Source organism: Plodia interpunctella, chromosome 21 (genome assembly GCF_027563975.2).
Source record: "Plodia interpunctella isolate USDA-ARS_2022_Savannah chromosome 21, ilPloInte3.2, whole genome shotgun sequence".
Taxonomy (NCBI): domain Eukaryota; kingdom Metazoa; phylum Arthropoda; class Insecta; order Lepidoptera; family Pyralidae; genus Plodia; species Plodia interpunctella.
This window is the reverse complement of record NC_071314.1, coordinates 2621526-2637452: the sequence shown is the minus strand read 5'-3', so window position 1 is coordinate 2637452 and position 15927 is coordinate 2621526. Positions and strand designations below refer to the sequence as shown.

At 34.8% G+C, this 15927-nt stretch overlaps 1 protein-coding gene across 2 annotated transcripts; it reads left to right on the top strand.

Moving 5' to 3' along the window:
• The first annotated feature begins 3440 nt into the window (after nt 1-3440).
• On the top strand, nt 3441-15796 carry LOC128679207 (neo-calmodulin-like). 2 transcript variants are annotated; one of them, XM_053761284.1, is made up of 8 exons: nt 3441-3535; nt 6358-6477; nt 7076-7179; nt 11286-11431; nt 11662-11805; nt 12257-12466; nt 13364-13420; nt 13996-15796. In XM_053761284.1, the coding sequence occupies exons 2-8, from the start codon at nt 6475-6477 to the stop codon at nt 14103-14105; spliced, it is 774 nt and encodes a 257-aa protein (XP_053617259.1). In that variant the 5' UTR covers nt 3441-3535; nt 6358-6474; the 3' UTR covers nt 14106-15796. The 2 variants fall into 2 exon arrangements, with proteins under 2 accessions (XP_053617259.1, XP_053617258.1); XM_053761283.2 differs by lacking the exon at nt 3441-3535 and adding an exon at nt 5433-5569.
• Nucleotides 15797-15927: the final 131 nt, after the last annotated feature.

Genomic DNA, 15927 nt, shown 5'->3' with positions numbered 1-15927 from the left:
CAAGCACAACCCTATTTAATTTTGTTTACTTCGTTCCCTTTCCCCTAACTCCCCGCAGTAATAGGGGAAGGCAGTCCTGAATGAATGGCTCCCTGACACAACTTGACTATCAATTTAAATACGAACCCACGAACATACGCATCGTACGGTGTTAATAGTGAATGAATGAAATGAACAATAAGTGGTAAAAAGGACTGTATAACGATTAAGAGTTCTTCTATGCACTTGATTAATAATAATTATTGTTAAATAAATCATTTCTATTTTTATATCTTATGAAAAGCAACTTGTTTGCAATATTTTTGTCAATTCTTCTTGATAAAATCTGACACCAGTGCTACGTTTTATCAACGAACTGACACTTTCGATAAGTAAACAATACCGACGACACATGCAAAACAAGTTCATATAGTATTTTGAATGAAAAAATTAAGTCTGAAAGAGAATAGATCTTTATAATAATATTTATAATTTCTTGATTATATTTTATAGAAGACAAAAATATTCAATTGAAGCTGGAAAAAGAAGAGAAAAGCCAAGAAAGGCTTACATAGTAGAAGTAGAGGAAGATAAGAGCTGTATCTGCGCTGGTCTAGCAACTAGAGATGTCAACGACCGTGCGAAGTGGAGACGAAAATGTAGTAGATATATATATATATATAACATTCAAAACCCGGGCCAATCAGAAAAATATCATTTTCCATCATGACCCGACCGGGGATCGAACCCAAGACCTCTCGGTCCAAAAGCAAGTACTTTACCACTGCACCACCGAGGTCGTTAATAGAGGTACATATCAGTCTATTTATTTAACGTTTACCACAAACGGGCAAAAAGTTTAGTACAAACGCACCCGATACACATGATACACCCCAGGCGGAGTTGCGGGAATCTACTAGTTAATCCTAACTAAAATTATTATAAAAGCGAAATTAAGTTTGTTAGCTTAACGCTTTATTTACTTATCCAATCTTCTTTCATTCATACATATAGTTTGGAGTGTGGAGAAGGATACAGGGTATCGAAAAATAGGTAAATGTTTCCGTGGGAAACTCACGCGGGCGAAGCCGCGGGCAAAAGCTAGTAATGGCCATTTAACCTTTGCTCTAGATTTTCAAGTTAGAATGCCACGTACTAGTTTCTCGTTTGTTTCCACCGACTTTAGGAACTTATTCCCATTCTGCATTCTGTCCAACCGTCAAGTTCGCTCACCAAAGTTCTAAATTAAATTGACTTGTCTTCAGCTTCACGATTGGACAAATTCGTTTATTAGTTTTGGTTGTAACTAACTATATTGGTATAACTCAAAGATATTATAATATTATATGTATAACTACTAGTGTTATAGTATAATCTGTGGTGTAACTAGGTAATATATTTTAGTAACTAAAAAAGGGATAATTCCGGCGTCACCTTTTCTTGTATTAATTTTAACATACTATGTTTACACCCTTCTAAAACGTCATTACTCAGTAAAAGTATTGTATGTATGGCAAGTAAAATTTATAACAAAATTCCACAACAAGTTAAAGATCAGAATTTAAATTTATTTAAAAAGCACCCTTGCTGATTGTTAAATGTTATTATAATTTGAACGATTTTTTTAATGATAGGTAGATACAAATTTAGTTAATTTAGTTACTTTTATTTATTCCATTTTGTTTTGTGGGATAATAGCATGCTCCCCATTTCATTTTGCATACCCGTGGACGGTGAAACTTCTTTTAACACCACATTGTAAAAAAATGTAAACTCATATTTTTTTACAAATAAATAATCTTTATCTTTAATTTATGTAATTATTAATCGTAATATTAAGTCATTACAAAGTAAAAAACATGCAACTATAGCCTCATATGAGCCTAAAATTAACCAATATTTACCAACATTGGAGTGCAGAGTCCAATCATTATATTAGATTTGTTTGATAGAACTGATTGCCTAATGACTACAGAAGACTACATTTTCACGTATAGTTAACTATTAAGTCGTGCAGTAATCTTTACCCTTCTTATTCATAAAAATAATTAAAGCACGGTAATTATATATTGGTATGTTTTGTCACTATTGCACTGTACGATATTTGACATAGACCGAACGAGACAAAACACAATAACACTCAGTACCTAGATGTATCAACTTGATAGAAGTATTAGATAGACTTAATATTGAATTGATACCATTCTTAGTCAAGAATCGATAGAAGAACATTCAATGAACCAGCCCACGTCCCGAGCAGTATCACTATTTCAGAATCTCACTTCTACCTCTGTAGGAAAATGTCTAAACTCAAGTCTATCCCGCAACGGATAAAAACATGATATTAATATTAGAATCTATAAAACATGCAAAAAAAAATATCCTTACGTTGAGCTTTTTAATTTGTTACCCTTATTGTAGTATTCGAAAAAAAATATGTTAATCACCAAGTCCAATGACGTTGCACAGCCGCCATGTTTGTTTTTTTTTAACGTCACCTCTAAGAACTCTTGGACTAAACTAAGACCATTGTAGGTAATGGATACATCAATGAGGATTACAGAATATTACACATAAATATACATACATACAAGATACGCGCAAAACAATACCATTCCTTTGTAGTCGGGTAATAACAATAAGTACAAGTTTTAATTACAGACCTCTCGAACAAACATATCGACTGAAATGGTCGGAAGTATGTGCTTGTGTATTTTATTGCTGTAGAGTTAACTGTATATATTTTGCTTACACATTGTATTTAGGCAAGGATAAGGCCTAGTTTCATTGACCTTTTTAAAATCGGTCCACGGCGCATCACTTATCACTGAACGAATTGTGCTTGCATGAAGCTTTATTTCTAAAATTTGTTTGATACCAAAGCAGTACATATTTTATAATAATATTATAATATAAAAAAAAATTATTTCACAATAACTTAGCCTAGGCACAAATACATGTTTACATCTGCTTTATACATTGGCTAGATGGGATGCTGACCTTTGGCCACTACTCTCCGTACTAGTACTAATTGAGCAGTCATCATATAAAACTAATACAAAAATAATTTTTTTTTCACATGTTTACAAATTACATATACTTACTTCCAGTAATATATGTTTTTGGATTTTTTTTTTGTTCTTAATAGGGACAATAGGTAATTGACTGGTTAGTTGGTAAACTTCCTTTGCGTCGTTATTACGTTTCACTAAAGTATAATTCTATCTTTATTTTATCACAAGGAAATATAATACATTAATATATAAATAATAACATTATTTAAATCATAAATTTACAGAATCTCTCATTTCTCAATCTCCCTCACACATGTGATGTGACCGATTGTGAATTTCAAAAATGTTTGAAAAATTAATTCTCGTATAATATTTATTACGGAAATCGCGTTAACGAAATTTCACTTAAACCTTAGCTAGATACGCATGCGCAATGGTTCAGCCACGGTTCCATCATCTCTTCAGTTCGCCTCTGACCTCCCAGGCCTCGGCACCGTCGCCTCCACCCCACCTTCGAAGAATCTTCCACGATCTCCTAAAAGGTAAGCAAGCACAACCTTGTAGTAACCTAGAAAAATCATAATAAATAAAGGGAAAAAAAAGCAATTTTACGAAGGCGTTTTTTCCTAATACTAAATGGCTGTACTTTAGCTTCCTTCTTACCAAAACATCTTTGTCTCATGTTAAATAACAAAGGAGAATGCTCAAAAAAAAAGAATCAGCGTGCACAGACAATGGACAATCTAATTCCTTTAAAAAAATTGCTATATCACCCACTTACCCATTGAAATTCAAAATAATACCAGAATTATGCGTCTATATTTCGTAAATTAGATTTAAATATATTTCTTTTGTGTTTTTCTGGGGTTTTTCCACAGGAAAAAAGACACAGGAGAATATATTTTCTAGATGATTTTTTTTTCATAGTTTTATGAGTATACTCTAGCAGTGTTGCTTGAGCTAGCTACGCCCCGATCCAGTTAGAATTTTTGTTATAATTCCGTCAGTAATTTATGAATGCTTTTTAAATTGTCCATATTATTATGCAATTACATTACACCTACCTATTTTCTCTTTCCTGTTTCAAAAAATATGATCATTAGAACACCTCAAAATACTATAGATAGACATAATATTTTTTTTGTCGTAGACAAAATTCTAAGTAAATAAATTCAACTCGATGTGCAGTCACTATGTAATAAACCTACAGTGATTGCATTTTGCTTTATTTGATTTTTATATAGAAGCAAGTCTTACTTTGATGACCCAGTTTCATAGCATGTTTAAAATACACTCAATAAAAATCTTTAACGATTTAGAGGCTTTACTGTCGCAACTAACAATAAATTCAGAAGTTAAGATTGAAGTTATTATAAGAAAAATTACCTCAATACGGACAATACTAATATTGATTTTACTTCGGTATTTTTTTTAGCACTAAATGCTTGCAGTGTATTATATGGAAACTTAAAACAATTTTTAATAATAAATATTACTTTTAAAAAAGGGAAAATGTCTTGTGAAAACCTGCTCGGTACAGTTTGATTGATCGCAGAAGATGAACGAATCGCATTTTCTTAGGAAGATTAATCACTAAATAATGACTTCTCAAGTATGATCAATGGACTGGGATCCTTTTGTTTTAGCGTACAAATTGAAACATCGGGTTAAATCGATTAGGCCAAAAGTTAAGTAATTAAAAGACATGGAGAATGGCGCAACTAGGATTAGTCACCGATTCTATCTAGTGGAATATATTTACTCGGTGCTTTGAATCGAGAATCAGAATGCTACCATTAGCATTACGGATTGCGATTCTCGATTTTGGCACCTTAAATCCAGTTGATCTATAAAATGATGAAACATTGGGGGGATTCAGGCTTGACAGGAACAATAGTAATATCACTAATAACTTATTTCGGTATTTCTTCGTTCGTACGAATTCTATTCTAGATTATATACCCGTGTACCCATCGAAATCTATCTTGTATAAGTAGCAATTCTATGAGATCGAATAACAAACAAACCATTAATCATTTTCATACTGATATTCATATCCAGTCATTTATATAATTTATATATAACTAGTAGCATAAGTTACATACGTTTTACGTTCCTGTGCCTTACATGTACGAAAAAGAAAAAAAGGAACCAGTCAAGAAAGAAAAATATTACATTCCTTTTCCTTTGATCGGCGCGTAAAAAGGGTAGTTTCGGGGGTATTTGACAAAGGCAAAGGGAATAGTGGAAATCAAATGTAAATTGTTAAAGCGAATGTGATTTCCCATGGGACAAGAAGCGAGCGGTTATGATCACACGTATACGAACTAGGTATATTATCTAATCTCTATATGAAGGTTTTTGATTGATATGTTTAGGATTCAAGTGCCATTCTCACGTTATTTGAAGTGAATCTCTCGAACAAAATTAGTGTGAATGAAAATATCGTTTTTTCCGAAAAATGTACCGAATTGTAACAAAATACTCGTAGTGAAATAAAAAAGTAGTTACTTATTTTTAAATCCAAAAGTGGAAAATGTTTTAACATGTGCTACCTGCTGCTTGAGTTGAAGTCGGTCAGTTTGCAAGGGGTTATTGTATTCATCATTTTTTTAGATCATTTTATCACATTAGTACCTATTAACAATCAATCATCATCGTCAATCAATATATAAAACGTTTTCGTAGCTGACAGTAAACCGTTAGGTTCTTATTCTGAGCGTATCAGGTCGGGTCGAGTCTGAAACGGTTCACCGACAATTGCTTCGTCTGCGAAACAGAATGTCTCCTCTATTCTGTCGGTGACTCGTTCGTAGATGAAGGGTTCTGTCGTTCAAACGCCCGATGTCGAACATTCTGTCGACGAAACGTTCGTAGACGAAACAATTGTCGGAGAACCGTTTCAGACTCCCAATCAGGTCATGCTTATAATAATAATGCATTGTGGTTGAAATTGATTGCAAGATTTCATTACAAACAAACATAGGGACAGTTGAAACTGAATAGATGCTTGTAAGATACAAAATTAGGACAGAAATGTTTTGTGAAAAATTCTTCTCTTTCTCTCGTAAAACAGTACCGCTGCGACCGCGCTGTTGTTATGATCCATTAATTTTCTTGAGGAAGGAACATGGAATTATAGTAGGTACTCCGTTCTACTAATTCCATAGAAGGAATCATTTCCAAAATCAATCATTCAATTGACATTACCACAGTACAGATTAATTATTTTAAAGTCAGCTGGTAAAATTATGTGTGAAATTTGAAAAATTATGATGACAGCGCGGCCTCATCGATCGAAAAACGGTCTGAGAAATATTTCAACGTTAACGAGCGCAGTATGTAACAGGGCTTGTTGTTTCAGTACATCTGGCGGGCGTGGGAACGCCTGCCTGTCGCGACGAGCACACGAACAAACATATTCTCCGCGGTGAACAACTTCTTCGCTGATTCGCCGCTGGTGAATCAGCTCAAGGGCATCATGGTGAGAGCCACAGTGCAACTTTAAAAATATAAAGATTCAAGAGAAATGTATATGTGTATAATTTATTACAAGCGCTATAGCGAACGGGTTACCCCTTCGAAAGAGTTAGCCATATCATATGGGAAATCCTTTGAAAGGGTTAGCCTCACCATATGGGATAGTCATTGGATTGGGTTAGCCATTGACCAGGTTACACAAGAATATGAGAAAGCTTTTCAAAGGATTAAGCAAACGAACGGCTTGTCCGGTCCCTGCTACGAAACTTAGATTTTCGTAGCGCGTAGCGTAGACTGTGTAGCACTTTCGTAGCATTGTAGCCATTTGTAGCAGTTATGAATACATATATAATATGACCTTGCGTAAATAGATGAGTACGTGGTTGTGAAATTACAAAATATAGAAAAGCCAATTTCTCCTACACTATACCGCCGATGGCCGATCGCAGACAGATGCTGACGCGAATTATCTTACATTGCATATTTATTACCTATGAAACCTCCAAGTAAGGCGGTATTCTAATAATAATAGAAAAAACTCGATACTCGAGTTTTTTCTGAGTGTCTAGATACTGTCAGCATAAAAATTATTTTATTTCCAGACTCGACAAACAAGCAGCAGTGGGGGAGAGCCGGGGCCTCCCGACGACTGCTCCCGCCTCAATAGCAGGGAGCCGCCGGCCCTGGCCCTCAGCCCTTCAGAAAGGTGAGATATCCAGCATTCGTGCACCGTCGGTAAAAAAGATTCAAGCTTCATAAAAACGAGAAACACTACCGGGTGTTATGTTTATTTTAAATGGTAAATTGGTAGCTAATTATTAATTTCGCTACCAATTTTACCACACCCACCCCGCTTGTTTTACAGCTTCGCCCACGGCTATATTTGATTCACTTCGCCTATGTCTACCTATGATATGTATTCCAAATTTCATCAAATTCGGCCCAGCGGCTTAGCCGTGAAAGTGTGACTTTCGCATTTTTGATAATTGACAGTATTAGAATAGATGTGAAGGTTGGTTCCTGCCGTCCTTATTGAAACATATTGAAAACGAGAACTTTCCGTTCATCTATGTTTAAATAAGGATGTAAAGTATTCAACTTCTGAATAAGAAAAAAAAAACGCTGTTTCGTAGAAATGGCCTTTCTGCGATGAGGGTAAACATTAAAGAAATCTGACAAGGTTCTTACGGAAGGAGAATCGAGCTTATTAAAGTTTTCCTTAACATCTAGCACCCTTGTAAAGGGTCAAGCGCTGGTGTTTGGATATTACATCAACAAATCAATTTGTGTGTCACGTGTCGGATGATAGGCGAGTTATATCTGTAAATAAGTGGTTCATAAGAAAAACGTCTAAAAACATGAAAAATGTGTAACATGAAAAAAAAAAAAAAACAACAAAATAACTATTTTGTACATTATAAAGCTATATTCATATAAGCATATTTAATTTGTTACAAAAAATTTCCTCTGCCACGTCTGTGTCTGTCTGTTTGTGATAAACACAAAATCTACTACTCGGATTTTCTTGCGGTTCTCACCAATAGATAGTGTGGTACCTGAAGAAGGGTTAGGTGTATAATTTATTGTATTTTTACTCGAGCTAAGCCGGGGCGGGCCGCTAGTTATTAAAAAAAGCAAATTTTCAGATTGATGTTCTTAGAGATTAGGAAAGAAAATTGTCTTTTGCGTTTTATCGGGAAAATTATCGTTACTGGAAAATTCACTTGGGCGAATTCCATCACCTTGATATATTTAACATCGAACGAATAAAATGAGGGTAGGTATCTAAGTAAATAACAAATGTTTCCCATTTGAGCTGTAGTAGTGTAGTCGGATATAAAATAATTACTATAAATCGAAGTGACACGCAATAAATTTGTGGCGCAGAGTATGTTTTATGGGTTATGAAAATAACTTCAGTTCACTGTGTCTAAAGTGTGTACGTTACTCCAGCTAGAAAAATATGAGACATATGAGTGGAACGTATAATTAGTGCGCCTGATCAATCCATTAGATTTTTTAATGTATTAATCTGAAACAGTATAAAACAAAGTCGCTTTCCGCTGTCTCTCTGTCCCTATGTATACTTAGATCATTATAACTACGTACGCAACGGATTTTGATGTGATTTTTATAGACAGTGAGATTCCTAAGGAAAGTTTAGGTTTCCTTACCTATACATCTAAACTTTCCTTCAAAACTTTATGTTACTGCCCGGGCGAAGCCGAGATGGTCCACTAGCACAACAATGCACATAATAAAACAGTTGAAAAAAAAATCCTATACATTGAATAAATTTAAATAAAAATAAAATTAGGCGATAAAGCCACAGCAACTCAGTAAAAAAATATCTGTCTGTCTGTTTGTACACGCTAATCTTCGGAACTACTGCACGTCTTTGAATGAAACTTTTTATTATATAGCTATTAAGCCTGGGCAACATATAGGGTATAAATGATTTTGAAAACTGGAACACCTGATGGAGAATAATGATGGTACAGCTAAACTATAAGAAATATTGAAATGACGCCTTAACAAAAGTTATTCAGCCTGATTAGCATTTTCTGTTGAGATATAAAAATCGAAGATCTGGAACACCTGATGTGGACTCATGATGGTGCAGCTAAACTATAGGGAATACAGAAATGACGCCTTAACAAAAATTATTCAGTCTGATGAGCATTTTCGGTTGAGATATAAAAATCGAATATCTAGAACACCTGATGTAGACCTATGATGGTACAGCTAAACTTTAGGAGACATAGAAATGACGTTCTAACAAAAGTTATTCAGTCTGATGAGCATTTTCTTTTGAAGTATAAATATCGAAGATCTGGAACACCTGAACTATAGAAAATATATTTTTTTAGTTTGATTATCATCTTCTGTATGTACAGGTATTGTTACATTTGTCTGTACAATTAAATTGCTCTCATAATTTTGACTCCATACCAAAAATTGTTCGGCCAAGCGAACGAAGTCGCAGGCATCAGCTAGATATAAATATTAGCCTGATAATTACAATTTTAGTTAGTTCCGGAAACGAGCTCCGGGGTACGACTAGAAGTTGTTATTATAATGATTTATCAATATCGATAACAATCTATATAGAAATTAAGACTGCAACCATGCGTCATGGGATTATTTTAATAATATAATACATATTTATTTCTAATTAGTTCTTAGTGGTGGCGTGTGGTTCCGCCTTAGAATAGTACCTCAATTATTGCAATACACAATCAATAGAGCGCGTGGTTGTGTGTCTCAATCTCAACGTGTATTTACATTTGGATCAATATGTATTTATCACAAGTTATCATATCGCAGTATTGATTTGATGGCTTACTAATTTTCTGTCGTATATGCATATCCAGTAAGTACTATCTACTTAGATGCAAAAAATAAGCAGGTTTATCTGTCATAATTTATTGTATAATGTTCAATGTGCAGGAAACCATCAAACTGTTCTCCGTATAGTTAAGAACTATATGTATAGGTTGGTACTTACTTATGCGAAATTTCAACAAGATTAGCTTTTGCGTGATAAAACTCAGTTTCACATTTATAAAGTGAGTTCGATTTGTGAATTTGGGAGAAGATAAGCAATCGCAATGTCGTGCAAACCAAGGAAATTGTTAAGTCCGTAACAATTTCAATATTGAAATTTTGGCCGAGAGTTTATAATAAGAATTATTTATATCCCTCCGCCACGGCGAAGTTCTCTTTTAAATATTAACAAGGCTGACTCGACCTCTTCGTGTTTTGTTACACATTTTTCCTTTAAGTTAATCAGAATCGGAGATACGCAAGTTTACGACCAATTTCTTCACAAAAAGTCTGACGAAAACCTATTGTAATAAAATTTGCGGCTTTTTGGGCGTAAACTGGAAGAATTCTGGGCGCAAACCCATTTACGGTCGATTGTAAATGCAACAGTAGGTCCTCTGTTTGATCAGGCCATCTTTGTGAGACAGATAGAACTTTTAAATTGAATTCTTAAAAACTCGTTGCAGCTGCGAGTGATATGCAAATATTGAGATGGGATATTTAAATATTTTGAACTAGCTTTTGTTCGGGGCTTCGTCCTCGTAAATAAATAAGTATAGAGCGTGTTCCCATTGCTCAGTCTTCCGTCACGTTGATATCCGACGACGAATTAACGCAAAAGAACATAGAAATTGTATGAAGTATCGACCATGGATTTAATAAGTACTTTGTAGGTACCTACTAATTACATGGTTTCGACGTATCGCAACGCACGTCAATGTCTAACCCATAAATAAAATTATTCTTTTATGTGTGGTCAGATCCTTTTAGATTTTCCGCTTTCCCCGGGATGTAAAGTCAGGTTTAGTAAAGTAGGTATCTCGGAACTCGGAATTCGGAACTTAATATATCATACACACCTTTCTCACACGAATCACTATATTGATGTAAAACGCATAAAAATATAGTTTTTGAGTTTTTGGCGAATATAAAAACAGACGAAATGACAGGGAACTTTATAGTTGACATGCTAGCTGTTGCCCGCAGCTCAGCGCAGTTTGACCTCGGGTTTTTAACTGTACACTGTACTAGCTTCTACTATACAAATTTTGTTGTTTAGGCGTGATCGCATGGGTTTAATAGACATGTATATCTACATATAAACATTCCTCTTGAAACACTCTATCTATTAAAAAAACCCGCATCAAAATCCGTTGCGTAGTTTTAAAGATCGTAGCATACATAGGGACAGACTGCGGGAGGCGACTTTGTTTTATAGGTACTATGTAGTTAATTAATGATAACTTTTATACATATTTTATGCAGCGTGTTCTCAGACCAGTCGATCACTTCCTCCCGGCCTCAGCAGCAGCGGCAGGTGACCTTCCTGAAGCCAGCGGCGGACACAACCCTGGACAGAAAGGCTTCTATCGTGGACGAGACCACAGGCATCACCCGGACACAAATGAAAGGTGAATCACGAAGTGAAACTAAGAGAAGACAGCTCTCTGCCATTTATCTGACGTTGTGTGACGATATGCGGGGCTGAGACAGTGGACACCGGACACTTAGCCTATAGCTTGACCAGAATAAAACGCCTATTTCTATTATCAGAACTCATTGTAAACAGATATAGAAGATAAGTAACACCAACATCTATGAGTACTTAAGGAAACTTCCATTGATATCCACATTTTAACAGAATTTCGCGAAGCATTCCGCCTATTTGACAAGGACGGAGATGGAACCATCACGAAAGAGGAGCTGGGCCGGGTGATGCGCAGCCTGGGCCAATTCGCGAGGGTTGAGGAGCTGCAAGACATGCTGCAAGAGGTTGACAGTGACGGTGGGTGCAAAATCACTTATATAAGACAAGAAAGGAGAAGGGACCTTAACGAAGGAGCTGAGCCAGGTGATGAGGAGTCTGGGTTAGTTTGCGTGGGTCGACGAGCCGCAAGAGATGTTGCAAGTAGTTGACAGTGACGGTAGGCACTCATGTAAGATATGGAAGTAGACGGGGACTTCAGGAAGGAGTTAGACCAGGTGATTAGGAGTCTGGGCAAGTTCGCGTGGGTGGAGAAGATGCAAGACAAGCTGCAGAAGGTGTATATAACTATTCCTATTATATAGACTTGACATAGGCAGTATTTCTGTCCAGTGAAAGATAAATAATAAAAAAGAACAGTTTATTCGCATAGGTAAATATGGCAAAAGGCGCGTATGTATGTAGTCACAGATTTTTACTATTAATAAATTTGTTCTCCGTGAAAATACCGCAGTGTTGTCCTTTACCACAGGTGACGGTAACGTCAGTTTCGAGGAATTCGTGAGCATCTTGTCCAAGTCGATGTCAGGCGCTGGTGGCGCCACCACCTCGGCAGAGCAGGAGGAGAGGGAACTAAGGGACGCCTTCAGGGTGTTCGATAAACACAACCGAGGGTACATCTGCGCATCTGACCTTAGGGCTGTCTTGCAGTGCCTGGGAGAAGATCTGTCCGAAGAAGAAAGTGAGTCATGCCGTCATCCTATTTTTTACTATGTTTTAGTGTAATATTGTAAATTTGCAAGTCTGTCTGTCACGCTTTGTCTAATAAAACACTGGGCCGATTTTGATGAAAATTGCAGGCAACAGCAAATAGAAATTATGAACAAGCGTATATTTTTAAGCAGACTTCTGTTGAGAAATGAGGGAAAGTGTGTTACGTCGTTGTTTTTATTTTATCGCAATTCTTAACTAAACATTATAATTTATACAAATATTCAATTCGACTGAAAGGATAACTTCAGAGTCATATAAGTACATTTTTTCTTTTTTTAATCTATGTATTCAGCATATGTCAGGCGGTGAAAAAATCTAACAGAAATTGTAATTATTTAAACAAGGCTTGTCGGCTCTAAAATCACCCCAATGAGGTGGCATATGAACGAAACTATATACATAAGCGATACGACATTCAGTTAATTAAAATGGCTTCATCCACTGATTTCGATCAGACATAGCCTTCATCTGATCCGCTAAAAATCACTCAAGTTTAGTCTAGACATGGCGACAAAAAAAAATCGTATTTTATTTTTATACTATTTTTTTCTGTCGCCAATTTTAATGATAACGCGTTGGCAATTCGATAACACACTCGTCTATAAGCGGGTCCAGTCCAGAGTATGCTTAGGTACCACGATAACAAAAACGCCAATAATGCTTATTCTTATTATATAGTGGATATCCTAATCCTAACTAATATTATAAATGCGAAAGTAAGTTTGTTTGTTTATTACCTCTTCGTGCTTTATACGTATTATGTACCTTTCATTATCCCGGAAAAATATCTGTTCCCGTGGAAAATTTACGCGGGCAAAGCCGCGGCCAAAAGCTAGTAGGACTATAAAAGGTGTTTCTTTTTCAGTCGAGGACATGATCAAAGAAGTAGATTCTGATGGAGATGGCCGCATTGACTTCTTAGGTGAGATTTTGTTAGAAATTCGCCGTATTTAGTATATTTAAAACTTTCTTGCTTCAATAACACAAGTACAGTCCACCGCATGTCTCGTTATCCTGTAGGGATATCTATGCGATATGGGCGAAATCGCAATGATTTCGTTATAGGTTGATGCGCTGTTGACTGTATAAATGTCAACGCGGGACTTAGCACGAACCTTTTTACAAGCTTTTATTTAGTGTCATCTGTCCCGATATTTGTTTATAGATTATATAACATAGATTTAGTAAATACTACGTACAACGGAGTACCTACCTACCTACTAATTCCATGGTTTGTTTGTCTGTAATCAAATTTTGTTAATTAAATATCACCTATGGAGTTGAAATTTCTTACGTCGATTCAGTTTCTATGCCAATGCATTATTATAAGCATGACCTGATGGTGCACACAGGATCGTTTTCTAACGAAGGAATACTTCAATGGTTTACTGAACGGAAATATTTTTTTGTCACGCATTGGACGCAACAAAATCGCTCTGAAAACAATAAAAGGTTGTGGCGAAAATTACATTTTCATAAAAATCTTGTTCATTGTAGAATTCGTCCGAGCTCTTGGTGAACCAGAGGACGCTTGCGATGACGATGATGATGAAGACGCCACGGAGGCGGCAGACCTCCTTATACAACGGCCTATTATCGCGAATTAGTTTTACACGATTTGTACTTCACTGTGTGGTAAAGTGCTTTTGATACTGCAATATTCTGTCGTTGCAGTCAGGTGAAAATAATACGTAAATTTCTGTTATAAGGGCAATGATTTTAATTTGACATTTTATTTTTTATTCTTTCTATTTTATTATTAATATATTACCACTACACAAATACTAAGTTCACACCATGAGAAGTTATTTTAACATAAGTGTAATATCATATATGTCGCGTATCTATCTATATAAAGTAGGTTTTTCTTAAAGTTCTAACATATATCTAACCAATCTTCACACATATTATTTAAAAAAATCAAATATGAGTTCAAACCTACATTTTCTAAGTAAAACATTTATTAACCACTTAAATAATGTCCTAATATTTTAATTTTGCTGTAAAATCATAAAAGGACATGTTACGATTACGAGTTTACATTATAAGACTTGTAAGAAAAAAATATAGGTAACTTTAAATGATTATAAATTCAAATTACGCGGCTGGCTCGAGTCCTGATCGTTTCTGATATCACTTGACATTAAAAACTGCAGTCTCTAAAAGTCTTACCTATTGAACATCCTTATAAAAAAATGTAGTTACCACACAGCGAAGCGTCACTAATGAATAATCTTCACTATCACTGTATGCGACTGTACATTGCTTGTGAATATTTCCCGTTTGAGAAGTAAATATTTTAGGCTAAAAAATATTTAATTATGGCGCTACGTAGGCGACACTAGCGCCATCATCACATTTGTAGAAATAAAAGAAAAAAAAATGCGACGGTGGCTGTTAGTAGCTGATGACGCCTCAAATTTACCTACTGAATTTTTTTGAACTTGACTACGAATATTTGCGCTATACGTTAATATATATATTTCCGATATTAATCATTTCTAAATATTTTAGCTAGTAAAAATATAAATTCTTAGAGAAATGAAAGTTCCAATATGATATATGCGATCTCTTTTTATACATATCTCTTTACTCACTCTAATAACGTATCAACATACTATATCAACGATCTTAGAGTCGCGTTTGTGTTGGTATAAAAATATATAATGAACTCATAATAAACTACATTTATAGGGCAATTTTTCCTACTATTAATATTCCTCTACATATTTAAAAATATACATATCTATAACTAACAACGCCTAATCATATATCCTTAAAAGTCTAAAACATATCTAAAATAGTTTTAATTATTTCCTATTAGATATACTTACACTAGTTAAATTATGAACATTTATAAATTACTACTAATTTAATAATATAACTATTTATTTACAAAAACTGGGGTCAATGTTGGAGTCAAAACATACTAAATGATTATGTAATATGTATCTTACATACCTTTTTTAATCAAACAATTTCGTAATTCAAAAATAAGTTTTGTTAGGTTCTTGTTAAAATGCTTATTAAAAATGTAAATAAAGAATAAAACAATGCAATATTCCGATGTTTTTTATTAACATACAAAATACTTACAGCTTATTTATATAGGTTGGTATATATTTAATACAACACATTAGAGGTATTATGGTAGATATTTAACAGTTTATAATTTTATTAATAGCGTATTTATGTTTAGTGCAATTAAATATCAATGGGCCTGTCAAACATAAGTACATCTTGGGCTTGGCGATGACGTTGCTACAGTTATAGAAAAAAAAAAAGAAAATGACTTCTGATATAATATGTTTTAAATTTTGGTCACCGTGTCCGTATACATTTAAAAAAAAGTATTTTTGAATGTATACGGAATGACAAAGGTCGGTCTTTGTCATTCCGTATACATTCAAAAATACTTTTTTTTTGCAA